The sequence below is a fragment of the Sapajus apella genome, unplaced genomic scaffold, assembly GCF_009761245.1.
Source record: "Sapajus apella isolate SASKATOON/1434 unplaced genomic scaffold, GSC_monkey_1.0 scaffold62, whole genome shotgun sequence".
In the NCBI taxonomy this organism is placed as follows: Eukaryota; Metazoa; Chordata; class Mammalia; order Primates; family Cebidae; genus Sapajus; species Sapajus apella.
The window spans coordinates 20,303,761-20,327,211 of NW_022437002.1; the positions used below are offsets into that span (position 1 = coordinate 20,303,761).

The window sequence follows — 23,451 nt, forward strand, 5'->3', positions numbered from 1 at the left end:
GTGTGTGTGTGTGTGTGTTTGTATTTGTAGACGAAAATCTGCAAATGTTCACTTAAAGAAGATGAAAATCCAGTTTTAATAGAAAGTCTATGAAGTAGAAACTTTTTTATTCTCTTTCTTGCCTAAAAGTAGTTCCCAGGGTATACATTAGGCATAACTTACTTTGCTCTGGTAGATTCCAGAATTAAAACCATTTCCCTGAAGAGGAAACCTTCTCTATGGATGTAAAATTGCCCTATTATGGCTTTTAATATCACTGGCATTTAATATAATTGTATTAAATTATATAACTATAATATAATTTATTAAATTATAATGTATATAATTAATATATATCTTCCAAGAGCCTGTGGTGATTCTGGTTCCCTGAAGATTCCTTAGAGGTGAATATAGGGTATGAAATAGAATTGGTAAGTTCTATAATAATACTAATAGTACTGACACTAATAATACATCACCAATAATAATAAGGAAAATTTTAAGTAATTAGTATGTCCAAGAACTGTCATAATCACTTGATCTGAGGTTGCTCAAGGATCTGACCATTTACAAACTATCCAGTTAAAGACGTTCTGGGGTCTCCTTGATCATCTGGACCATGTTCAATTTGTTTTTTAATAACATATTTTAACTAATAAATTTTTGATTTTAGACAGATAAGCACACATTAGTTTTGTACTGTAGATGAAAATCTACAAAACTTCAGTGAAAGACAATAGGAAATGTATGTATGACTCAATTCCAGTATTAGAATAGGTAAGTGAAAATTCTAGAAGATTCCATATTGGTTCAGTAATTTCCCTTATCTGAAATTCTTCTCTTTGCTTCCACTGACATAAAGTGAAATTGATTAGGTTATTTGGGCTCAACTTTATATTTTATTTAAATTTGTTATTTCTGTCATTTCTGCTATCATTCTGTGTTTAAATTTAAAGGCTCAGTACTATGGAGGCACACTGTAGAAACACCTATGAGATGCCCCCACGGCATGTATTCCACTCCTTAGAGATCTATGTAGGTCTTAGAAAACTAACATATGCACCACAAGAACGAAAGGTGGAACATGTGTATGTCGGCTACACCAACAGCATACTACATCCCTCTTCCTATTCTGATTAGAATAAACCTCAAGACTTGATGAAAAGTCCATGGAACATAGACCTCTTATTCTTAAGTATATGGCGGGAAGATGTGAGGCCTGAGACCACTGCAAGTTTGCTACTATAAATTTTGCTGCCATAAATGAGGTTAAGATTCAAGAAAATATAACAATTATAAATATATAAGCAGTTAAGACAGAGTCTCAAAATAAATATATCATACTAGGTCCAATTAGAAGAGAGAAGCCACCCAGGAAAAGTTTAATATAAAGAACAGCTAACTATAACAGGATATTCAAGGAGTAAGAGACTGTCTAGGAAGATGTAAAAAGAATTTAAAATAATATAGGAATAGCAGGTAGAGAAACAGCCATTACCCCTAGGTCTCAGAGTACCAAGACAAAAGCTCTACATAGCCTCTTCCCCAGTGTTGAGATTCAGACCTTGTTGGAGAGGGTACAGTCTCGGCTCACTGAAAGAGAAGTCATTCTAGTGGCATGCCAGTGGTATATATTGAAAATTTGCCCATTGGAACTTGCCAGAAATTTTCTCTCTAGGATAGCAGGAAGGCTATTTACAGGCAGGCATTTCACCAGAAGCTTCACTACAGAACCATCCAAAGCAAGGCCAGGTGGGGGGAAAACACTGTAGACTGCCATGTATTGCAATACCTGGGCACTGGAGAAGCTACAAGGGCTTCAGAAGCCTGATGATGGAAAAAGTTGAGTGAATACATTGGTACCTGGAAGCAAAATCTATTCCCCTGCAGTATGTCTTCAGGGTCCTCTAATGCACAAAGCTTCAGTGCCAGGTAGAGAAACAAAACAATTAAAGGGCTTAAATCAATTTCCACAGAACAGGAAAGAAGATTGAATTTGGTAGTGAGGTGCAATAAATTGATAACCAGACAATTATATGAAGCAAAACATGATATAAATGAAAGGAGAACCAATTCAATAATTATAATTGGATGTTTAAATATCTTTCTCTTAGTAATTGGTAAAACAACCAATCCTCCCAAAAGAATACAATCAGAACGCACAAGACTTGAACATTACCAACTTACATGATAGAAATAGATTAACATAGAAAAAATCAATCAATGACAGCAAAATACAGTTGACCTTGAACCACATGTTTGAACTGCATAGGTCCATTTATACATGAATTTTCTTCTACCTCTGCTACCCCTGAGACAGCAAGACCAACCTCTCCTTTTTCTCTTACTCCTCAGTCTGCTCAACATGAATAGTAAATACATATTTTTTTTACCTCATGGTTTTCTTATTAACATTTGCTTTTCTCTAGCTTACTTAAGAATATAGTATATAACACATATAACAAACAAAATATGTGTCAATTGATTGCCTATGTTATTGGTAAGGCTATTGGCCAAGAGTAGGTTACTAGTAGTTAAGTTTTGGCGGAGTCAAAAGTCATACATGACCAGGCACAGTGGCTCATGCCTATAATCCCACTACTTTGGGAGGCCAAGGCGGGTGGATCACCTGAGGTCAGGAGCTCAAGACAAAACTGGACAACATGACGAAACCCGTCTCTACTGAAAATACAAAAATTAGCCTGGTGTGGTGTCATGCGCCTGGAGTCCCAGCTACTTAGGAGGCTGAGGCAGGAGAATCACTTGAACCCAGGAGATGGAGGTTGCAGTGATCTAACATCACACCACTGCATTCCAGCCTGAGCGACAGAGTGAGACTCTATTTCAAAAAAAAAAAAGTTATACATGAATTTTTTATCCCATGGGGAGATGGCACCCCTAACTCCCATCTTGTTCAAAGGTCAACTGTACACAGTCTTTTCAAGTGCACTTGGAACATTCTCAAGACCATAGTATAGGCCATAAACAAGTCTCAATAAATGTAAAAGAATTAAAACCCTGCAAATTATGTTCTCTCATCACAAAAGAATTAAATTAGAATCAACTTTACAAAGTAATATAGGAGGCCCCCAAATATTTGTAAATAAGATATTTCAAAGAAACCTATGGTCAAAGAATAAATCACACCAAAAAAATTAGACAATATCTTAAAATGGATGGAAACAAAAAATAACATCAAAACTTATGAAATATGGCAAAGTAAGTGGGAGGATAGAAATTTACATCTTTAAAAGCTTGTATTAAGCTTTGCACATTGGCAGTATTGTAGCCAATGAGGTTTACGTAAGGTATGATTATTGCTAACAAAAAGCTTATATTAGAAAGAAAAAATATCTGTAATAAATCATCTATACTTCCATCTCAAGAAGCTGCCAGCCTGGGCAAAATGGCAAAACCCCATCTCTTCAAAAAATAAAAAAAAAATTAGCTGAGCATGGTGGCAAATGCCTGTGGTCCCAGCTATTTGGGAGGTTAAGATGGAATAATCACTTGAACCCAGGAAGTAAAGACTGCAGTCAGCCATGTTTATGCTATTGCACACCAGCATAGGTGACACAGCAAGATCCTGTCTCAAAAAAAAAAAAAAAAGGAGAAGCTGAAAAAGGAAGAGCAAATCATAAGCAAAGTATTGGTAGAGATTGACTGAATACCCCTAATCCAAAAGCATGAAATCTGAAATGTCCCAAAATCCAAAACTTTTTGAATGCTGACATTATGCCACAAGTGGAAAATTCCACACTTAACATCATGTGATGGGTCATAGTCAAAATGCAGACACACAACAAACAAGTTTATTCAGTGTCCCCACAGGAAAAAAAGACATTCCCCATCCCCATCAGCTGCAATAAATCTTTTCTGAGCACACCCATATTCCACCACCACAAGCACAGCCACAAAAGGTAATAAAATAGTATGTGTGTAGGCTAGACATGACAACAAGTTCCCTACAATGCCTCACTCTATATAAATTAAGTCAGAAATGACGGTGATGTCAAATTATCACAGATTATCCACATAGGTGGCTGTGATAGTGACACTTTTGCTTTCTGATGGCTTAATATACACAAAATTTGTTTCATGCACAAATTGTTTAAACTATTGTATAAAATTACCTTCACACTATTTGTACAAAGTGTATATGAAACATAAATAAATTTTGGGTTTACATTTATGTCTCATCCCCAAGATAACGCATTATGAATATATGTGAATAATCGAAAATCCTTCCACACGGTGAGTATGCCTTATCCAAAAAACTATGGTCCCAGACATTTTGGATAAGGGATACTCAACTTGTAGAAGGAAGAAATATAAAGATGAAAATGAAAATCAATAAAATAGAATAGATAAAAATCACTGAAAAAAAGAAATTGATTCTTCAAAAATATCAAATTGATAAACTTTTAGGCTAAACCATCCAAGAAAAAAAGAGAGAAAACACAAATTGATAAAATCAAGAATGAAAAAGAGGACATCACTACTAATCTTGCATAAATTAGAAGGATCATAAGGAGAAAAGATGAACAACTATATGAAAACAAGGTATACATCTTAGATGAAATGGACAAATTCCTAGGAATATACAAATACCAGAGCTAACTCAAGAAGAAATAAACATATAACAGGAATTTGATATAGTCATTTAAAACTTTTCCACAAAGAAAAGCCCAGGCCCAAATGGCTTTGCTGATAAATTGTAACAAATATTTAAAGATAAAATAACTCTAATTCTAAATGAGCTCTTTCAGGTAACAGAGAAAGAGGGAACATTTATCAATCCATTACATGAGGCCAGTATTACCTGGATAACAAAGAGAGAAAAGGAAAATTTAAAACTACAGACCAACAGTCCTCATAAAAAGACATAGAATCATTAAGAAAATATTAGCAAACTAATAATCTGATTCTGGGAAAATGTAAAAGAATTTATATTTTATTAGTTTGCTAATATTCTGATTCTGGGAAAATAAAATTGATTCTGGGAAAAATATAAAAGGATTAAATACTGTGACCAAGTACAATTTATCCCAGAAGTGACAGGTCTGGTTAACAACAGAAAAGCAATTAATGTAAAAAACCACATTAACAGAATGAAGGGAAAAACACATGATTATCTTGACATGGAAAAATGCATTTGACAAAATCAACACCGACTCAAGATAAAACCTCTCAAACAGTCCAGAATAGATCTCTCCATCTTCTATGAATCATAGAGGATCTTCTGATAAAGGACATCTCTCTTACAAGGAAAAGCACAGCCAACCTCATATTTTATGAAAGACTGAATATTTTTCCCCTAACATCAGAAACAAGGCAAGAATGCCCATTTTTACCATTTCTGGTCAACATTGTACTGAAGATCCTAACCAGTGGAGGAAGAAGAACAGGAGGAGGAGGAGAAGGAAGAGATGGAAGAAGAATGGAAGAAAGAAGAGGATAAAGAGGAAGAAAAGGAAGAGAAAGAGACAGAACAAGAGAAAAGAAAGCAAAGATATACAGATTGGAAAGAAAAAAGTAAAACTGCCATTATTCTTAGATCATATAATTCTGTATACAAAAATTAATCTACAACAACAACAACAATAAAAAAACCTATCTGAACTAAAAAATATTTAGCAGGTACAGGGTTTAAGATATATAAAATCTATTTTATTTCTATAAAATAGCAAATGAGAATTTAAAAATAAAATTAATGAAACAATTATATTCATAATAGCACCAAAAACAGTAAAATAATTGGAAATAAATTCAATAAAAGAAATGCATACTGTATACTAAAAACTCTAAAACATTGTTGAGAGAAATTAAAGACCTTAAAAAAAAAATGAAAAGACATACTAGTTTCATAGATCAGAGATTTGATAGTTTTGAGAAAGGAGTTCTCCCCTAAATTTATCTCTAAATTCAACACTATTTCTATTAATACTATTCCTATTCAACATTCTTCCTATGTAGTTCCAAGCCAGCTTTATGTTGAAACTGACAAGCTAACTCAAATTTATATGACATACAGAGGACCTCGAAATAGTCAAAACAAAGTTGAAGAACTTACACAACATGACTTCAAAACTTACTATAAAGTTAAAGAAAGTAGTACTGACATGAGGATAGACATATAGATGAATGGGACAGACTAAACAGTCCAGAAGTAAACCCCCACATTTATAGCCAGTTGGTTTTCAACAAAGGTGCAAAGATGATTAAATTAGGAAAACGACAGTCTTGTCAACAAATGATGCTGAGACAACTGGATACCCATGTATCAAAAACAAACAAACAAAAAAATAAACCCTTACCTCACACCATACATAAAAATTAACTCAAACTATATTATGGGCCTAAAGGCAAGAGATAAAAATATAAAATATCTAGAAGAAAAGACAGGAGGAAATGTTTGTGACCATGGGTTAGGTAAATATTTCATAGGCATGACAGCAAAAACATTTTAAAAATTGATCACACTTCATAACTTTCAGTTTTCAAAAGACACCAGTGAGAGAATGAAAAGACAAACCACAGACTGGGAAAAGTATTTACAAATCACATATCTAATAAAGGATTTATATTTAGAATTTTTTTTTTAAAAAAACCTTATAACTCAATACAAAGACCAACAACCAAATTCAAAACTGGGCAAAAGATTTAAATAAGAATTTTACAAGAAAAAATGAATAGCTAAAAAGCTAATGGAAATATGATCAAAATTATTAGTCACTATTAAATTGCCAATGAAAAATACATAAGCTACCATTACACAACCGCCACCAAAAAGACTGATAATATCAAATCTTGAGGACAATGTTGAAAAATTGAAACCTTCATACATTGTTGGCGGGAATGTAGAATGGTACAATAATTTGCAAAACAGGTTGACAGTTTCTTAAAAGTCTAAATATATACTTAGCATACAACCCAGCACATATCCACATATTCATACCAACATGGATCATAATTGCCAAAAACTGAAAACAGTCCAAACGTCCATCAAATAGTCATGTGGAAGGAAAACATTCCATACAACAGAATACAATTCAGCAATAAAAAGGAATGAACTACTTGGATGTGGAATATGAATTATTCTCAAAAACATTACTCTAAATGAAAAGAAGCCAGAGAAAAAAGACTACATGTTATATAACTTCTTTAGATGAAATTTCTAGAAAAGGCAAATATAGAGAGACAGAAAATACATTGGTTTCTGGGGCCTGGGAGTTGGGCAAATAGGCATCAGGAACTTTTTGGGGTGGTAGAGACATTCTAAATTGGAAAATGATGATGATACACAATTGTATAAATTTTCTAGAAATCATTTAACTATAGTTACAATGGGTGAATTTTATCATACATAAATTATACCTCACTAAAGCTGTTAAATGAAGTAAAGAAAGGAGGGAATGAGGGATTTGTCCTGCCTTTTCTCTAAGAACTATATTTCAAGGTAACAAAATTGCTGATTAGGAAAATTACTTTCATAGAAAAGTTCTAGCTAATAAATACAAATAAATGACAATATTAGAAAAATAGTAATGTGTAACCTCTAAGGAAACAAACGTATCTCAAGGGATACTACAGCTATTAGATAAAAAGCTGATGAGAAGACTTATAATGGAGGAATCAGGCTGATGCTGCCTGGAACCAAATGATCATTCTTAGCATCACTAAACATAAAACAATCAGACATTTTATGAAACTTGACATAATGCCATTAAGTACACAGCACCAACTATGACATAATGCCATTAAGTACACAGCACCAACTATGAAGGTTTCTTGCCAAAATAATAAAATAAGCCAGAATCTAATCAAACCTCTATGTCTACTTATCAGTTTATAAAACAAGTAATAAACAATCTAAATAACACTTTAAGGAAGCAATCAGCCAAACCCAAATTGTATGACATGCTAAATTATCTAGTTTTTCTAACAAATTCACAGTATTAAAAACAAAAAAGTGTAGGACACCACTACGGAAAAACAGAGGAAGTCAACGTATATGATGTGTGAACCATATCTCGGTTGGATCTTGATTTAACAAATCATTTGCAAAAAGACACTTTTGATATAACTAGGGAAATGTGAATTATTACTGTTTGATTTTATTAAGAAATTGCTGATTTTGTTGGGTGTAATACCAGCATGGTGGTTATATATTTTTCAAAGCCTCTATCTGTTAGAAGCCATACCAAAGTATTTGTGGTGAAATGACATCATGCATAGAATTTGCTTCTAAATATTCCAGCAATGCTCTTTAGGTGGCAGAGTGAACATGTAATAAGACTGGCAAAATCTCAAAAATTATTGAACCGGGGTGACAGATACACAGGACTTCATCACATTCTAGTCTCTCCACTTTTAGTGCTGGTATTATAAACTCGTTCATTTTTTTTTTAATTAGGGAACCAAAAAAGATTGCAAAACAGGGGATACTGAGGGAGGAGTAAAAGACCAAAGAGCCCAAAGCACATTAGAGAGGTCAAGGATAAAGACTAACATGGAAGTAATCAGAGGCTAGGTAATACAAGAAGCCAAGTCTTTGGGGAGTATTATACAAAGAGAGACCATAAGCAAAGCATAAAAAGAGATCAGAGAAGAAAAGCCAGTGGTATATTAATATTTGAAGATAGGGCAGAGAAAGATGAATTTAAAAAGGATACCAAAAAGTGGAATACTAGTGGTTGGGAAGAGACCCCATGAAAAACAATCAGGGAAATTAAGGGAAGAATATTTCCAAAAGATAATAACCACTACGTACCCTTCTTACAGCCCCAAAATTTCAAATCAAATGAGACCAAAAAAAGGCATTATTTTTTTAACAGAAGAATTTCAAAATGAGAGAAATGTTTATCTTCATTTTTTTCTAATATATACAATTTCCCAAATACTGAAAATGATGTTCAGTAAATATTAAAAGTCATTATCCATTAGCACCAAACTGCCACCTAGCTAGTCTGCCACAGTGGGAAACATAATACCAAGGGCTGGAACACCTATACAAAATAAATAAGATCTTGGTATTGGCCATAAAGAGTTATTTGGAGAAGAGTCACTAAACTATAAGCTCCATGAAGACAGACTATAGGCTGGAATCTTCCTTTCTATTTACCCAAATCCTTGCATGTTCCAGGCTACATGTTTCTACATTGCTAGAGTTGCAATGGGACCAGTAGGGAGGCCAAATGGAAAGGAAAGTTAATAATGATTATGCCCAATTTTACGGGCCTTTTGAGCCACAGTTATACATTAGATCAATCTGGAGATCCCAGAGCCCTTTCTAATTACAAAGATAAATTAACAGAGCTTTTCATTTAACACGCAGAGCTTAAAAAGTATACACTTTTGCATTGCTGCTCTCACAAATGGTTATATCTTTTCATAGCTGATTCTGAGTACTTTGAAGAATTTACTTGTTATCCACAGCCTTGAAAAACATAATTTTCAAATAATTTATTAATGTAATGAATGCAAATGTAAAATGCAAAAGCATAAGTTTTAAGCTACCATTACTTTGATCTTCTGTTATTCACTCTCTTGACTTGAAATACACTGAAGTTGAAGACATATTTTTGTTTGCAGGGCAAAATCTCACCTAACATGAATCTCTATCATTATATCACAAACACTCCATATCATCTTAATCAATTAAAAAGTTTAAACAAATCTGTTTCCCACAGACCAAACACAAAAAAGAAATAATTCTCAGCCTCTCTGCAGAATATATATCTTTTATTATTTCCAGGAATATTCTGAAACTCTAAAAAGTATTAAAAACGTCTCAGCTCAAGATTTTTAAAGTTCTTCTAACCCCCTTTTAAACTTTTATTTAACCCAAGATTACAGATCATAAGGATAATAAATCCTAAAGTGTCTTAGAAGCAGAAATTTAAAAGTTAAAAAACTTACATTCAAGCTGTGTAACCACGTCTCCAGGATCTACTGCTTCCGGGAACACCTATAGTGAGAAGATGTAGGAGGAGGCAGAAAGGGAGACATACATGACTATTTTTTTCCTCCTCTCATTCCCAAAATATCATTCCTTTTACAATCACAGAAACTTCTGACATTATTGAGAAATGTCAGTTCCTCTCTGCTTCCCAGGATCACACAAAAAATTTTACAAATAAACAAACTTTGTAGCTTGTGCTACCTCCGTCTCCAACTACTTCTGCTCTCATTCTTCCTCTTATCTGTTACCATGATCATACCAGGCCTTCCTGGTGTTCCTGCAACCCCCCAAGCTTATTCTCAACAAGAAGCCTTTATATTTGTTATTCTTCTACTTAGAATGCTCTTCTCCTAGACCTTCAAATAACTGATATAGTCTCATAATTCAGGCTCAGCTTAAATGTTATTGCCTTTTCTGACCACCTTTTAAAATAGAAAATTCCCCAAATCTTCTTACCGCCCTTTATTCTCTTCATGCACTTATCACTATCTAAAATTATTCACATATTTACTTGGTTATTGTCTGTTTCCCCCATTACAATCAAAGCTCCCAGACGGGAGGATTTTGCCTGGTTTACCATGTGACCTCAGTGCCTAGAAAAGTCCACAGAATAGAGTAAGTTCTGGAGAAAAAGAAGAAGAAAAGACGGAATAAGAGAAGGAAGGAAGAAAGGTGAGAAGATAGGAAAGAAGGTGAGAAAGAGGAAATTAAAAAGTAAGAAACACAATTGGTAATAATTAACCAAAAGCAGCAGTTTTAGGGAGGAAAAAGGAAAAAGACATATAGAAAGAAGTACCAAGAAACAATCATAAGTTAAATACGATATATTCTTTTTTGGGGGGTTTGTTTGTTTTTTTAAAAGGAGTCTCAATCTGTCACCCAGGCTGGAATGCAATGGCGCGATCTAGGATCACTGCAACCTCCGCCTTCCAGGTTCACGTGATTCTTGTGCCTCAGCCTCCTGAGTAGCTGGGATTACAGGCACACACCACCACACTGGCTATTTTTTGTATTTTTAGTAAAGACAGGGTTTCCCCACGTTGGCAAGGCTGGTCTTAAACTCCTGACTTCAGGTGATCCACCCACCTCGGCCTCCCAAAGTGCTGGAATTACAGGCATGAGCCACCGAACCCGGCAGATATATTCTTATCTATTAATGACTTGGCTCTATTTTTATGAAAATCATTACTTAGAATTCAAGATTCTATGTATATGAAGTCTACTAAATTAATTTTGGGAGTAAGCTAATCAAGGAAAAAAGGCAACTGATTCAATGCATATTTAATGCATATTTTCAAGCTTCCAGATTTAAGTTACAAATTTCCTTTTGAATTAAACCAAAGCACACACTCAACACTAATAATTTATGTTATGGGCTTCTATTCAAAAATCGGAACCACTTTGATTTTGTTGTTTAATATTTGATCTGATATTTGAACTCACCTTTTCAAACACCATTCTGGCATTGAAGACCAGTGGAAAAGTGGCTGGGACACATTGTGTCTTTTTGTATTGGCCAAACACACAGATGCTAAGATAGATGTCCTCTTTGTCTTTAAGCACAACTCCTGGGCAAGTTACCTGAAAGAAATTAAATAAAATGGATGTAACTGCTTTATAAATTGCCTGAACTATCCTATTAAAATAACATTATCAAATATGACATAAAAACATTAGTTTGCAAACCTAATAAAAAAATACAAACAAAGAGACAGAGTAAGAGAGAGAGAGAGAGAGTGGAGAGGGTGAGAGAGAAGGAGAGAGAGAGAGAGAGAGAGAGAGAGACAGACTAGTGTTTACAGAGCTAAATGAAATGCTTTTATAACTTCCATCCCTCTGAGAAAACTGCGATTTTCCATTTGGTTACTTGTGCCACATTTGAGGTTCTATGTACTAGCTCTTGGGATAGACATAAATAGTTTTAAACAGTCAGCCTGAGGCTCCCACTTTATGTTGAATGCTGACATAAAGTTATTCAGCCTCATTTAATCACAAAGGATTAACACTCAGCAGAAATAAAACATTATATTAGAGAATAAAAAACAACACTGATAAAAACCACAAATCTGACTTCTACCACCCAAAATCGCAGTCCATACTTTCATCAAAAGCAATATCACAAAGTTTTAAAGTTAATAAATTGAAACTTTCTAGCCCAATAAAGTACTTTTTACATAATAAATTGCACTTAACTATCCTCATTGTGATTGACATAAAATATAGGAATAAAATGTGTGGTTATTAAATAACACATAGCAGTCTCTCCAGTACCTACCATATGTTATTGCCAGTGATCAACCACACCCTTAACAGGATATCAAAAGTTTTCTAAGATTTGAATCTAATATAGTATTACCCAACATGCTTAACGATACATTCAAAACATTTTTTATCATTCTCTTTTCTTGACTCATGTTCTTTCACCATCTGTATAATTTAACATAATGTACTAATGTAAGAAGCAGTAACTCCTCACTGCTCCATTCCATCTCCTCCTCATTTATTCCTACCACCTGCCAAGACATGCATTAACAAACATCTCCTACACAAAACTTCTCTTGATTCATCAACTATTATTCAATTCAACTTAATTCAAATTATATGCAAGTAAGTATGTCTTAAATTTCCATAGCATTTTGTAATTATTTTAAGGTACAAATTATTGCGCATTTTAATTAATTGGGTACATACTATCACTTGATTAAAAATTCCCTGAGGACAGTAATTTTTTTCCCTCATCATTGTATCCAAAGATATAGGCTTTCAGTATTAAGAAGAAGCAGAGAGATTGTCTAGTCCAGCTTTGAATTTTTTATATGTGAAACCAACAGAGCCCCAGGAAAGTTAAAGTGATCTACTAACTTAAGGTCACAAAATAAATGAGTCATAAGATTAAATAATATATTTGAAGTGCTTACAGCAGTGTTGGATAGAATATTCATTAATACTATCACAATTATTAGACTAAAAACCATATCATCTGTCATCTTACCACACTATTACATTGAGTAAATGACAAATACTTCATGTCCCTTTGTATATAATAATTACCTTCTCTGCCAGCTATTTGACTCCATCTCCCTCTTACTCTATGTTCCACTTTTGCCCTAATATATTCTCAACTGATCACTAAAATCAGGTTCCTCAGCAAATCTCATTCTGTCCCTAAGGTTCATTTGCTATTCTGCCTCATTAAAACTAAAATTGTCTTACATTCCCTCTAAATCTGTGCTGTCCAAAATGGTAGGCACTAGCCAATTACGCCCAGAGATACGGCTATTCTAACTTAAGATGGGCTGTAAGTGTAAAATACACAGTGGATTTTTAAGACTCAGTAAAAAAAAACTCTGTAAAATATCTCATTAATAACCTTTATATTAATTGCATGTTGAAAGGATATTTTGAATACAATGATTTAAATTAAATATATTATTACTTTTAACTACTTAATTTTTTTAAATGTAGCTATTAGAAAATTTAACATTACATCTTTGGCTCAAATTTGAGGCTTTTATATTTTTTCTGGAGAGTACTGCTCTAATTATCCTCACCAGAAACTGCAGTCTCTATCCAATTTGGAACATATGCAAGAAGGCATGGCTTCTTTTTTAATCTACAATTCTACAAATTCTGCTATCTCTTAGAACACCACCCAACAGCTTTCCAAAAAGAAAGCCAGAAAAGGGAGGTTAAAGGAAATCAGATGGGACAAACAGAAAATACCTAGCAAGGTGGTTGACTTAAATCACCTTGACAAGCTATGACACTGACTTGGCAATTTAGAAGAGCATTTACATGTGCAAAGCTGTGCATGGTGCCCAGAAATTACCTGAGAAGGCCATAAACCGTCACCTCCGGCTGACGTTGAGGCTCTGGGAAAGCTGGAAGTGAAGGCTAAGACAGAGTTGTAAATGGCTCCCAGGGAACAGAAAGCATATTCCAGCATATACACAGAGAACCTTGAAAATGGCTGAAAGACCTTTTGGTTCAAGTATTTAAGGAAATAGAGTCCAATCTTTAGGAGACCATAAAGCTAATTGAGCAAAGCCTCAAACAGCTACACATGACAAAGATTACAGATTTTAAAGGGTTTGTTCAAGAAATTAATTAAACAAACAAAAAACAATAAGACCAGGCAATAACAAATCCAGGATAAAGGGAGGGAGCTCTGATTTACAGAGTCTCACATTATTTAAAATGTCCAATTTTCAACAAAAATTACAACAAAGAAATAGGAAGCACAACCCATACATGGGGGGAAAAAGAAGAGCAGTCAATAAAAACTACCTGAGGAAGCCCAGAAGTTGGGCTTAGGTAGAGAGTCAGAGTAGCCCACCCGCTCTGGGGGAATCAGCAGCAAGGCTAAGGTGAACTTTGGGTGAACTCCAGAGAAGTGAAACCACAATAGGGGAATGTGTATGTCTCAGAGAAGAGCAAAGAGGCCTAGAAAAAGATAACCAGCTCTCACTGACCTTGCTGCAAGATAGTTGTTAGCTGAAGTATGTTAACTAAAGTGTGAGAATTATACCACAGGCTGTTCTAAGTAACTGCACCCTCCCTCTGCTACGTGCTTTGCAAACATATAAGGTAAAGTACTCTGGAGCAGGTCAGGGCTGAAGAGACTGATATCATCAGCTTTTTGGACCGCCTGGCCCAGCTTTATACATATCTGTCTGTATGTCTTTCTTTATCCCCCACCGTTCCCTCGTAGGTCTTTGAACCCTTGTGCAGTGCAGTACACAGCACACGCCAGGGGCTTACTAAACAAAGATCTGAAATCTATTATAAATAAATATAAATTACTAAAGGAAATCTTGTACAATGGTCTAAATGAAAGTATGGCAATGCTCTCTCATCAAATAAGAAATATCAATAAAGAGATAAAAATTTTTAACAGAACCAAATAAAAATTCTGGAGTTAAGAAAAGTACCAAAATGAAATTAAAAATTCACTAGAGAAGTTCAAGAGGAAATATGAGCTGTCAGAAGAAAGAACAAGGGAACCGGAAAATATATCAATTAAGATTATCCAGTCTGATTAACAGAAAGAAAAATGAATAAAGAAAAATGAACAGTTTCAGAGGGACCTGTAGGATACCATCAAGCACAGTAAAATAAATATAATGGGAGCCTCAGAAAGGATATCACAAAAAATGATATATGAAATCTTCTTAAGTTTAAAGAAAACCAATCAAAAAATCCAACAAGGTCAAAGAAATCAAGGGAGGATAACTTGAGGCCAGGAGTTCAAGACCAGCCTGGGCAACATAGTGAGATCCTCTCTCTAAAGAAAAAAATTTACAACTTTTTAAAAGATTAAAGAACTCTAACCTGTGCACCTATAAATTTTCAAAAAAAGAGAATCCAGTCAGATGTGGTGGCTCATGCCTATAGTCTCAGCACTTTGGGAGGCTGAGGTGGGCAGATCACCTGAGGTCAGGAGTTTGAGACCAGCCTGGCCCACATGGTGGAACCCCATCTCTACTAAAAACACAAAAATTAGCTGGGCATGGTGGCACACACCTGTAATCCCAACTACTTGAGAGGCTGAGGCAGGAGAATCACTTGAATCCAGGAGGTGGTTGCAGTGAGACAAGATCACACCACTGCACTCCAGCCTGAGCAACAGAGTGAGACTCCATCTCAAAAAAAAAAAAAAAAAAAAAAAAAAAAAAAAAAAAATCCAATAAACTCTCAAGAAGAGAGAATTTTAAAAACAAGAAAGAAGTGATTTAGCAGGCACCAATAATCTCGAATAACATTAACGGCTGCTTTCTCATCGAAAACATGAAGCCAGAAGGAAGAGTGATAACTGACTCAAGTGCTGACAGAAGAAAACTTTGAAACAATAACTCAACACTCACAAAAATTTTCCTTCAAAAAGGAATTGAAACTAAGAGATTCCCAAATAAACAAAAACTGAGATAGCTCATCACTAGCAGAACTTCCCTATCAAAAATACTTAAAGAGAATCTTTCAAGTTGAAATGAAAGGATACTAGACATTAGCTCATATCCACATTAAAAAAAAATAAAGAACACCAGTAAAAGAAACTATATAAATATGAAAACAGTATAAATGCATTTTTCTCTAATTTCTATTTTATTTCAAAGACAATAACAGAAAGCAACAATTACAAAACTGTGCTGGTGCACTTATATTTATAAAAATGTAATTTGTATGACAATAATATAAAGGAGAGGAGGGAGAATAGAACAAAATAGAAGCAAAGTTTGTATCTAATAGTGAAATTCAGTTGATATTAATCCATACTAGATTATAAATTAAGATGCTAATTGTAAACCCCAGACAAGTACTAAGAAAGTAACTTTTAAAATACAATTAAAAAATAATTAAAAAAAAAGAAAATGTAAGTAGTACACTAAAAAATAATATAAAAAAAGAGCAAGAATGCAGGAATAGACAAAAAGGACACAGAAAACAAATGACAAAATGACACAAGTAAATCTTATCTGTGATTATATTAAATATAAATTGACCAAACACTCCAACCAAAAGTTAGAGATTGGCAGAATGGATTCAAAACATGATCCAACTATTTTCTTGGCCATAAAAAGAACTAAAGTACTACTACATGCTACAACATGGATAAACCTTAAAAGCATTATGTTAAGTGAAAAAAGTTTTAAAAGCACAAGGCCAGGTGTAGCCAATGTAGTCACTGTATTTTTGGTGACTGTCAGTAGGCAGTTTATCCAGGACTTCTTTCCCCAGGGGCAACCCTGGCTGCTCATTGCTGGCTGTCTACTCTAACAAACTGATTAATGGATAGGCAAACAATGAAATATTATTCACCATAAAAAGAAATAAAGTACTGATATATGCTACAACAGCGATGAACCTTAAGTACTATGTTAAGTTAAAAAAGTAAGACACAAAAGACCACATATTGTTTGATTCCATACATAGAAATGTCCAGTATAGGTGAACTACAGGTATGGAAACTAGATCCAGGGGCTGGTGCCAGAGGGTGAATACGGAATGACTACTAATAGTCACCTGGGTTGTGTGCAGTGGTATGATCTCTGCTCACTACAACCACCTCCCAGGTTCAAGTGATTCTTCTGCCTCAGCCTCCTGAGTAGCTAGGATTATAGGCACCAGCCACATGCCTGGCTAATTTTTTGTATTTTTAGTAGTGATGGGGTTTCACTATGTTGGCCAGGCTGGTCTTGAACTCCTGACCTTATGATCCACCTGCCTAGGCCTCCCATGGTGCTGTATTTACAGGCATGAGCAACCGCACCCAGCTAAAATGTTCCCTTTTAAAGTGTACAATTTAGTAAATTTTAGTAGTATTTTCACAAAGTTGTGTAAAAATCACTACTAATTTCAGAACATTTTCTTCCCCATATAAAGAAATCCTCACAATTTGGGAGACTGAGGCAGAAGGATCATTTGAGGACAGAAATTCAAGACTAACCTGGGCAACATAGCAAGACCTCATCTCCACAAAAAATGAAAATAAATATTTTAAAAATTAAAAACACATGCTACTTAGGTATAAATTTAACAAAATATGTATAAGACATGGATACCAAAAACTACAAACATCGCTGAAAGAAACTGAATACCTAAATAAATGGAAAAATATACCATTAATAGGTTCGTGGACTCAATATCATGAAGATATCAATTCTTCCAAAATTGACCTATATTTCCAACGTCACCTCAAGCACCAAGAAAACCAATAAAATTGACAGTGAGGAAATAAAATCACTTCAAATGAAAAGTAATTAATTTGCACAATCAAAAACAATTTTAAAAGCAGTATTTAGGATCTTTGGCATCTAGTAAAAGGAAAATAACTAAAATATTGTGAAATTAATACTGGTAAAAATGAAAAAATGGCAGATAATTTAAAAAAGAGGCTAAATGAGAATTTTGAAAAATTTAGCCAACTAAGTTAAACCCAGTAGAGAAGATAAATTTTAAATCAATAAGTATAGATCTAATACTAAAGAATTCTCTAAAACCAAGAAGATTTTTTTTTAATGTTAAACCAAAAAGCATTTAGAAGCCTCTCTGAACCTGTTCTGATTCAAGGGCTGACTGATAAATTGAAAAAAATAACAAATAAAGCACTTAAGAAACATCGAGAATAGATAAAAGTTCCAATGCAGTGGTGGGTAGGGAATTGGGGAGGGATAACATGGGAAGAAATGCCAGATAGGTGATGGGGATGGAGGCAGCAAACCACATTGCCATGTATGTATCTATACAACAATCCCGCATTTCTTTACATGTACCCCAGAACCTAAAATGCAATAAAATATATACTTGTATAATAAATAAATAAATAAAATATCAAAAAAAAAGTTCCAATACATACTTAATAGTACCGCCAGAAGGTAACACAGGAGAAAAAAAGCAGAAAAAACAATACTAAAAAATATGATAGCTAAGAATTTTCCAGAACCAAAGAAAACCTTAAATTATCATATGGAAAGCATACAACCAGTGCAAAACAGAATAAACAAATCCACAGCTCTATACATCACAGTGCACTGAACTATATCAAGGATAAAGTGAAAATACATAATCATAGTGAATATTTTAATACCTCTCCATTACAAACTGGTAGATCATACAGACAAAAAATTTAATATGGAATTGAAATATTTCAGAATAAATAAGCTTGATGCGATAATAATGGATAGAGCCATATATCCAACAAATAAGATTATATATTATTTATATAGAGCATTCACAACTACTGAATGAGTATCAGGACAAAAAATAACAAAAATAATGCCACAGAGACCTTGTTCACTAGCTATGATGGTTAATTTTATGTATCTACTTGACTGGTTAAAGGATACGCAGGTAGCTGGTAAACATTATTTCTTGGTGTGTCTGTGAGGGTGTTTCCATAAGAGATTAATATTTAAATCAGCAGATGAGTAAAAAAGACCACCCTCACCAATGTGGGCAGGGATTATACCATCTGTTGAGGGCAAGGATAGAACAAAAGGGCAGAGGAAGGGCAAATTTGCTCTCTCTCCTTGAGCTCAGACATCCATCTTTTCCTGCCCTTGGATAACAGAACGGCAGGTTCTCAACCCTTCAGACTCCACCTGGTTCTCAGGTCTTTGTACTCAGATTGAATTACATCATCAAGCTTTCCTGGTCCTGCAGCTTGCAAGCAGCTTGCACGCAGCATATCATGGGAATGCAAGGCCATCATAATCAAGTGAGCCAATCCCCATAATAAATTCCCTATTAAACTATATAGTGTATCCTGTTGGTTCTGTTTTTATGGAGAACCCTAATACATGACCCCAATGTAATTAATTAAAATGCCACAATAAAAGATAATATATACATATATGCGTAGGTATGTATATGTATATGGGGGGAGGGTATGAGTATGAAAGAGTGTTACACACACATAAATCTTATGCATCTTGGGATTAAAATAAATCCTAGATAGTTCATAAGCTAAAGTAGAAATCACAATAAAAATTATAAAATATTTAGAGCCAAATGATTTTAAAACATTATCAATACTTTTGAGATGCCAATTAAACAGCATCTGGAAGCAAATCAAGTGCCTTAAAGGCGGATATCATGATGAGAAAAAAATATTGCAAATTGCAGAGGAGTGATAAATACAAAATTCAGGATACCAATTAGCCAACAAGAAGCAGGAAGAAGGGACTTTATATACATACATATTAGGCAGAGATGTACAGGACACTTCACCTGGATAGGTACACAGGCGTTCACTAAATGTTACTCTATAACTCCCTGCACTTCTGAAGTATTTCAAAATAAATGTTTTAAAAATAAGTGGCCGGGCGCGGTGGCTCACGCCTGTAATCCCAGCACTTTGGGAGGCCGAGGCGGGTGGATCACGAGGTCAAGAGATCAAGACCATCCTGGTCAACATGGTGAAACCCCGTCTCTACTAAAAATACAAAAAATCAGCTGGGCATGGTGGCGCATGCCTGTAATCCCAGCTACTCAGGAGGCTGAGGCAGGAGAATTGCCTGAACTCAGGAGGCGGAGGTTGCGGTGAGCCGAGATCTCGCCATTGAACTCCAGCCTGGGCAACGAGAGCGAAACTCCGTCTCAAAAAAAAAAAAAACAAATAAAAATAAGTGAAAAAAATGATTTGACTCATAAACCTAAAATCTCATCTAAAAATACAAACAAAAGATCCTAAATAAAAAATTAGCCAACCAAATCAAGCAAAATAGAGTAAAAAGTGTACATCCTGACTTAAAAGAATTTATTACAGGAATGGGAATAGTTCAACATCAAAAAGTGTCATTTTTTTACAGACTATGTAAGCAAGATTATATAAAAATTTCACTAGATTGAAAAAACATCCTAAATACCTCGACATTCAGGATTTTTTAAAATTAGGACTAGAAGGGAACTTTATTAACTCAATAAATGAAGACCCTACAGCCAACAAGCCAACATTTTATTAAGTTGAACTACATTTGAAATGGCTAAGGGTTTTTTTAAGTCAAAAAAATACTCATTATTGTCAATTTCATAGGATTTGACCTAATACTGGTGAAACTTCAGAACCATAATTTAAAATCAGAAAAAAAGACAAAGATACCTACTTTGTTACCCCTAATATTAAACACTATACTATGAAGCCTAGCCATCAACATAAAGACAAGGCAAAAAAAAAAAAAAAGACATAGGATTGTACTGCAGAAGTCAAAACTGTCTATTTGCAAACAACATGATTTTCCACATAAAAAATATAAGAAACTACTGGAAATAATATGTTATTTCAGTAATGTTGCATCCAAAATTAAAATATAAAATGTGCAAAAAGATATATGCAAGAATGCTCATAGGAGCACAATTTGTAATATTCCCAAACTAGAAACAATGATAACATCCATCAGCAGTATGAAGAAATAGTGGTATATTCATTTAAGAGGGGAAAAAGGACTATTGCCTCATAAACCGCTAGGATAAACTCTCACAAATCAGTCATAAAAGAGTTCATACCATACAAAATAGATAGATAATAGATAGATATAGCTAGATTTCAAAACTTCAAAATACATTCTAATAGAAGTCAAGATATGGTTACAATTACCTTTGGGAGAGGAACGGGGTAGATAAAGTGGCTGGGAGGGAACCCAACGGAGCAATCTGGGATTCTGATAATATTCTAATTATCAGGGATTCTTTATGACTACATGCTACAGTTTCACAAAAAGTTAATTTTAAAAAATCAGTAACACAATATATATGTTTGTCAATTAAAATAATCATTTTAAAAATCAATAGCATTCTTTGTTTACCAGAAACAAACAAACAAAAAAAACTAGAAAAGGAAAAAACGGCAGTACTAAAAGGAGAAAAAACAAAGTAAAAAATAAACTTCAACTAGAAGATCTTTGAAAATTCCATTACATACAACAGAGGTTTAGTAACCAAAATATATTTAACAAGAAGAAGGAAACAAAAAACTACACTTTTAAAGAACAAAGGACATGAACTGGTAGTCACAGAAAAGGAAACCTCTAGGACCTGAGATGGGCGTTAAGCAGCCATAATCCAAGGAATGCCTGGAACCATGAAAAACTAGAAGAGGCAAGGACAGCTTGTCCTCTAGAGCTTTCGAGAGGAGCGCTGCTCTGCTGACACTTTTATTTTGTACTCTGGCCTCCAGAAATGTGAAAGAATAAATTTCTGTTGTTTTAAGCAACCAAGTTTGTGATAATTTGTTATAGCAGTCCTAGAAAACTAATAGGATACCATGAGACTCCGTAGTTCCATTTCTAGATCTACTCCCTAGAGCACTTCATAAGATCCAAAATCATCCTTTCACAGAAAATATTTTCAACTTACCTATACATATAACTAAACAATAAACCAAAGTCTTAATTAAAGTTTGAAAAACATACAGAAATACTTTACAAGAAAATTCATATTTCTAAGATGTAAATGCTTGGGCAAGACTAAACTGAAAGATATATTTGCATCTATACACAGAATCTATGGGAAATGGGCAGTTTCAAATGTGGGACGACAAGTGTCCTATACTGGCAACTCAAACACCACAAGCAGCCCTGCCATTGGTGCCATGATTTTCCAAAAAAAAGTAAACTCTTAGCAGAGTACCAAACAAAACAAAGTGTACTCTTTCCTCAATTTACATGGCAATTGCATTACTGCAAAATGTGTTTTAAAAACCTTTTAAAAAGACTTTTGTTTATGAATAAAAAACAGATAATTGATTGTTATTGGGTTATTAATCTCTAGTAATTATAAACAGGTTTTTCATCTACACATTCAATGAGACATTCAAGTCATGCAGGATATCTAACAATTAATACCACAGGACCCCCTAACACTGTGACAAACAAAGGTAGTCCAGTCAATTTCTAAAATGCTCCCTAGGGCACACAATATACCCCTAAGAACAACAGACACACGGACACCAGCAAATATGTGCAAATATATTCATTGAAACATTGTTTTGAATAATAAAAAACACTGCTAGTATTTAATAAGAAGTCCATTAAGAGAGGAACAAAAATTAGATCACTGTGATATAAACATATACTAATGAAGGAAATGAACTAGACCAGCAAGAATCAACACTGAAAAATCTCAAAAACAGCGAATCGGAAAAAGCAGGCTGCAAAAGAATGCATACAAGTAAGACACTATTTGTGCAAAATTTAAAAACAAAACTACAGCATAGGTTATACACAGACATACACAAATACTTAGTAAGAAGTACAAAAACCTGAACAAACAAAATACAACTTCAGGATATTGGTTATCTTAAGGAAGGGAGGGAGGAAAATGTGATCAAGAAGAGGTAAAAGGTAGAGAGGGGGCCTCAACTATATGCAACATTATATTTCTTAAAAACAAAAATCTGCAGCAAACATGCAAAATGTATCAGTTGTTAAATGTGGGGTGTGGCATCAAAGGATTCAGCATATTTTTTTCTGTAAATTTGAACTATTTAATAGTTAAAATTGTTTTAAGTCTATATTCCAGGGAAATTTACCACCAACTGCAGCTTAACTGTGACTGAGACACTACTTCACAGTAACCTGGATGGATCACAAAGATAAATGTTCAGATGAGTAGTGATTAAAAGAACCCAGATCTGTCTGCCACAAGGCTATCATTAATTTGAGTTAGGTAATGAGATGAAGAGGGAATTACACGCAATCCCAAATTGACACTATTACTTTACTTCCAATATCTTCTTTCTATTTTTCCAAATAAGCTCATAAAAATTGAAATATTCAATATAAAAAGAAGGTAAAGAAATAAAGCAGCAATAATACTTCTTCCCATCAAATGCAAAATGTTTTAAAGATTTAAAGTTTAAGTGATGGAAAATATAATTCTTTTGCTGCTCTTTAAAAACAAGTTACTTAGCATATCATATCATTCTCCAAAGATTCATTAAGAAAAGTCACACTCTCCTCTCAGCATTTTCTCTCATGTCATATGGCTCTGTTGGGCAACATAAAATGTTGTAT

The 23,451-nt window shown here is 34.1% G+C and overlaps 1 protein-coding gene across 4 annotated transcripts in view; it reads right to left on the bottom strand.

The window, feature by feature from the left end:
- SPATA6 (spermatogenesis associated 6) overlaps nucleotides 1–23,451 on the bottom strand; it is a 158,457-nt gene that overhangs the window by 129,961 nt on the left and 5,045 nt on the right. For 3 of the 4 annotated variants that reach the window (XM_032247523.1, XM_032247521.1, XM_032247520.1), the window contains exons 2-3: nucleotides 11,387–11,524; nucleotides 9,901–9,949 (exon numbers count right to left, since the gene is read on the bottom strand). In XM_032247523.1, coding sequence (XP_032103414.1) covers nucleotides 9,901–9,949; nucleotides 11,387–11,524 — 187 coding nt within the window. Of the gene's footprint in view, nucleotides 1–9,900; nucleotides 9,950–10,520; nucleotides 10,566–11,386; nucleotides 11,525–23,451 lie in introns of those variants that run through there. The other variant, XM_032247522.1, reaches the window with a different exon arrangement.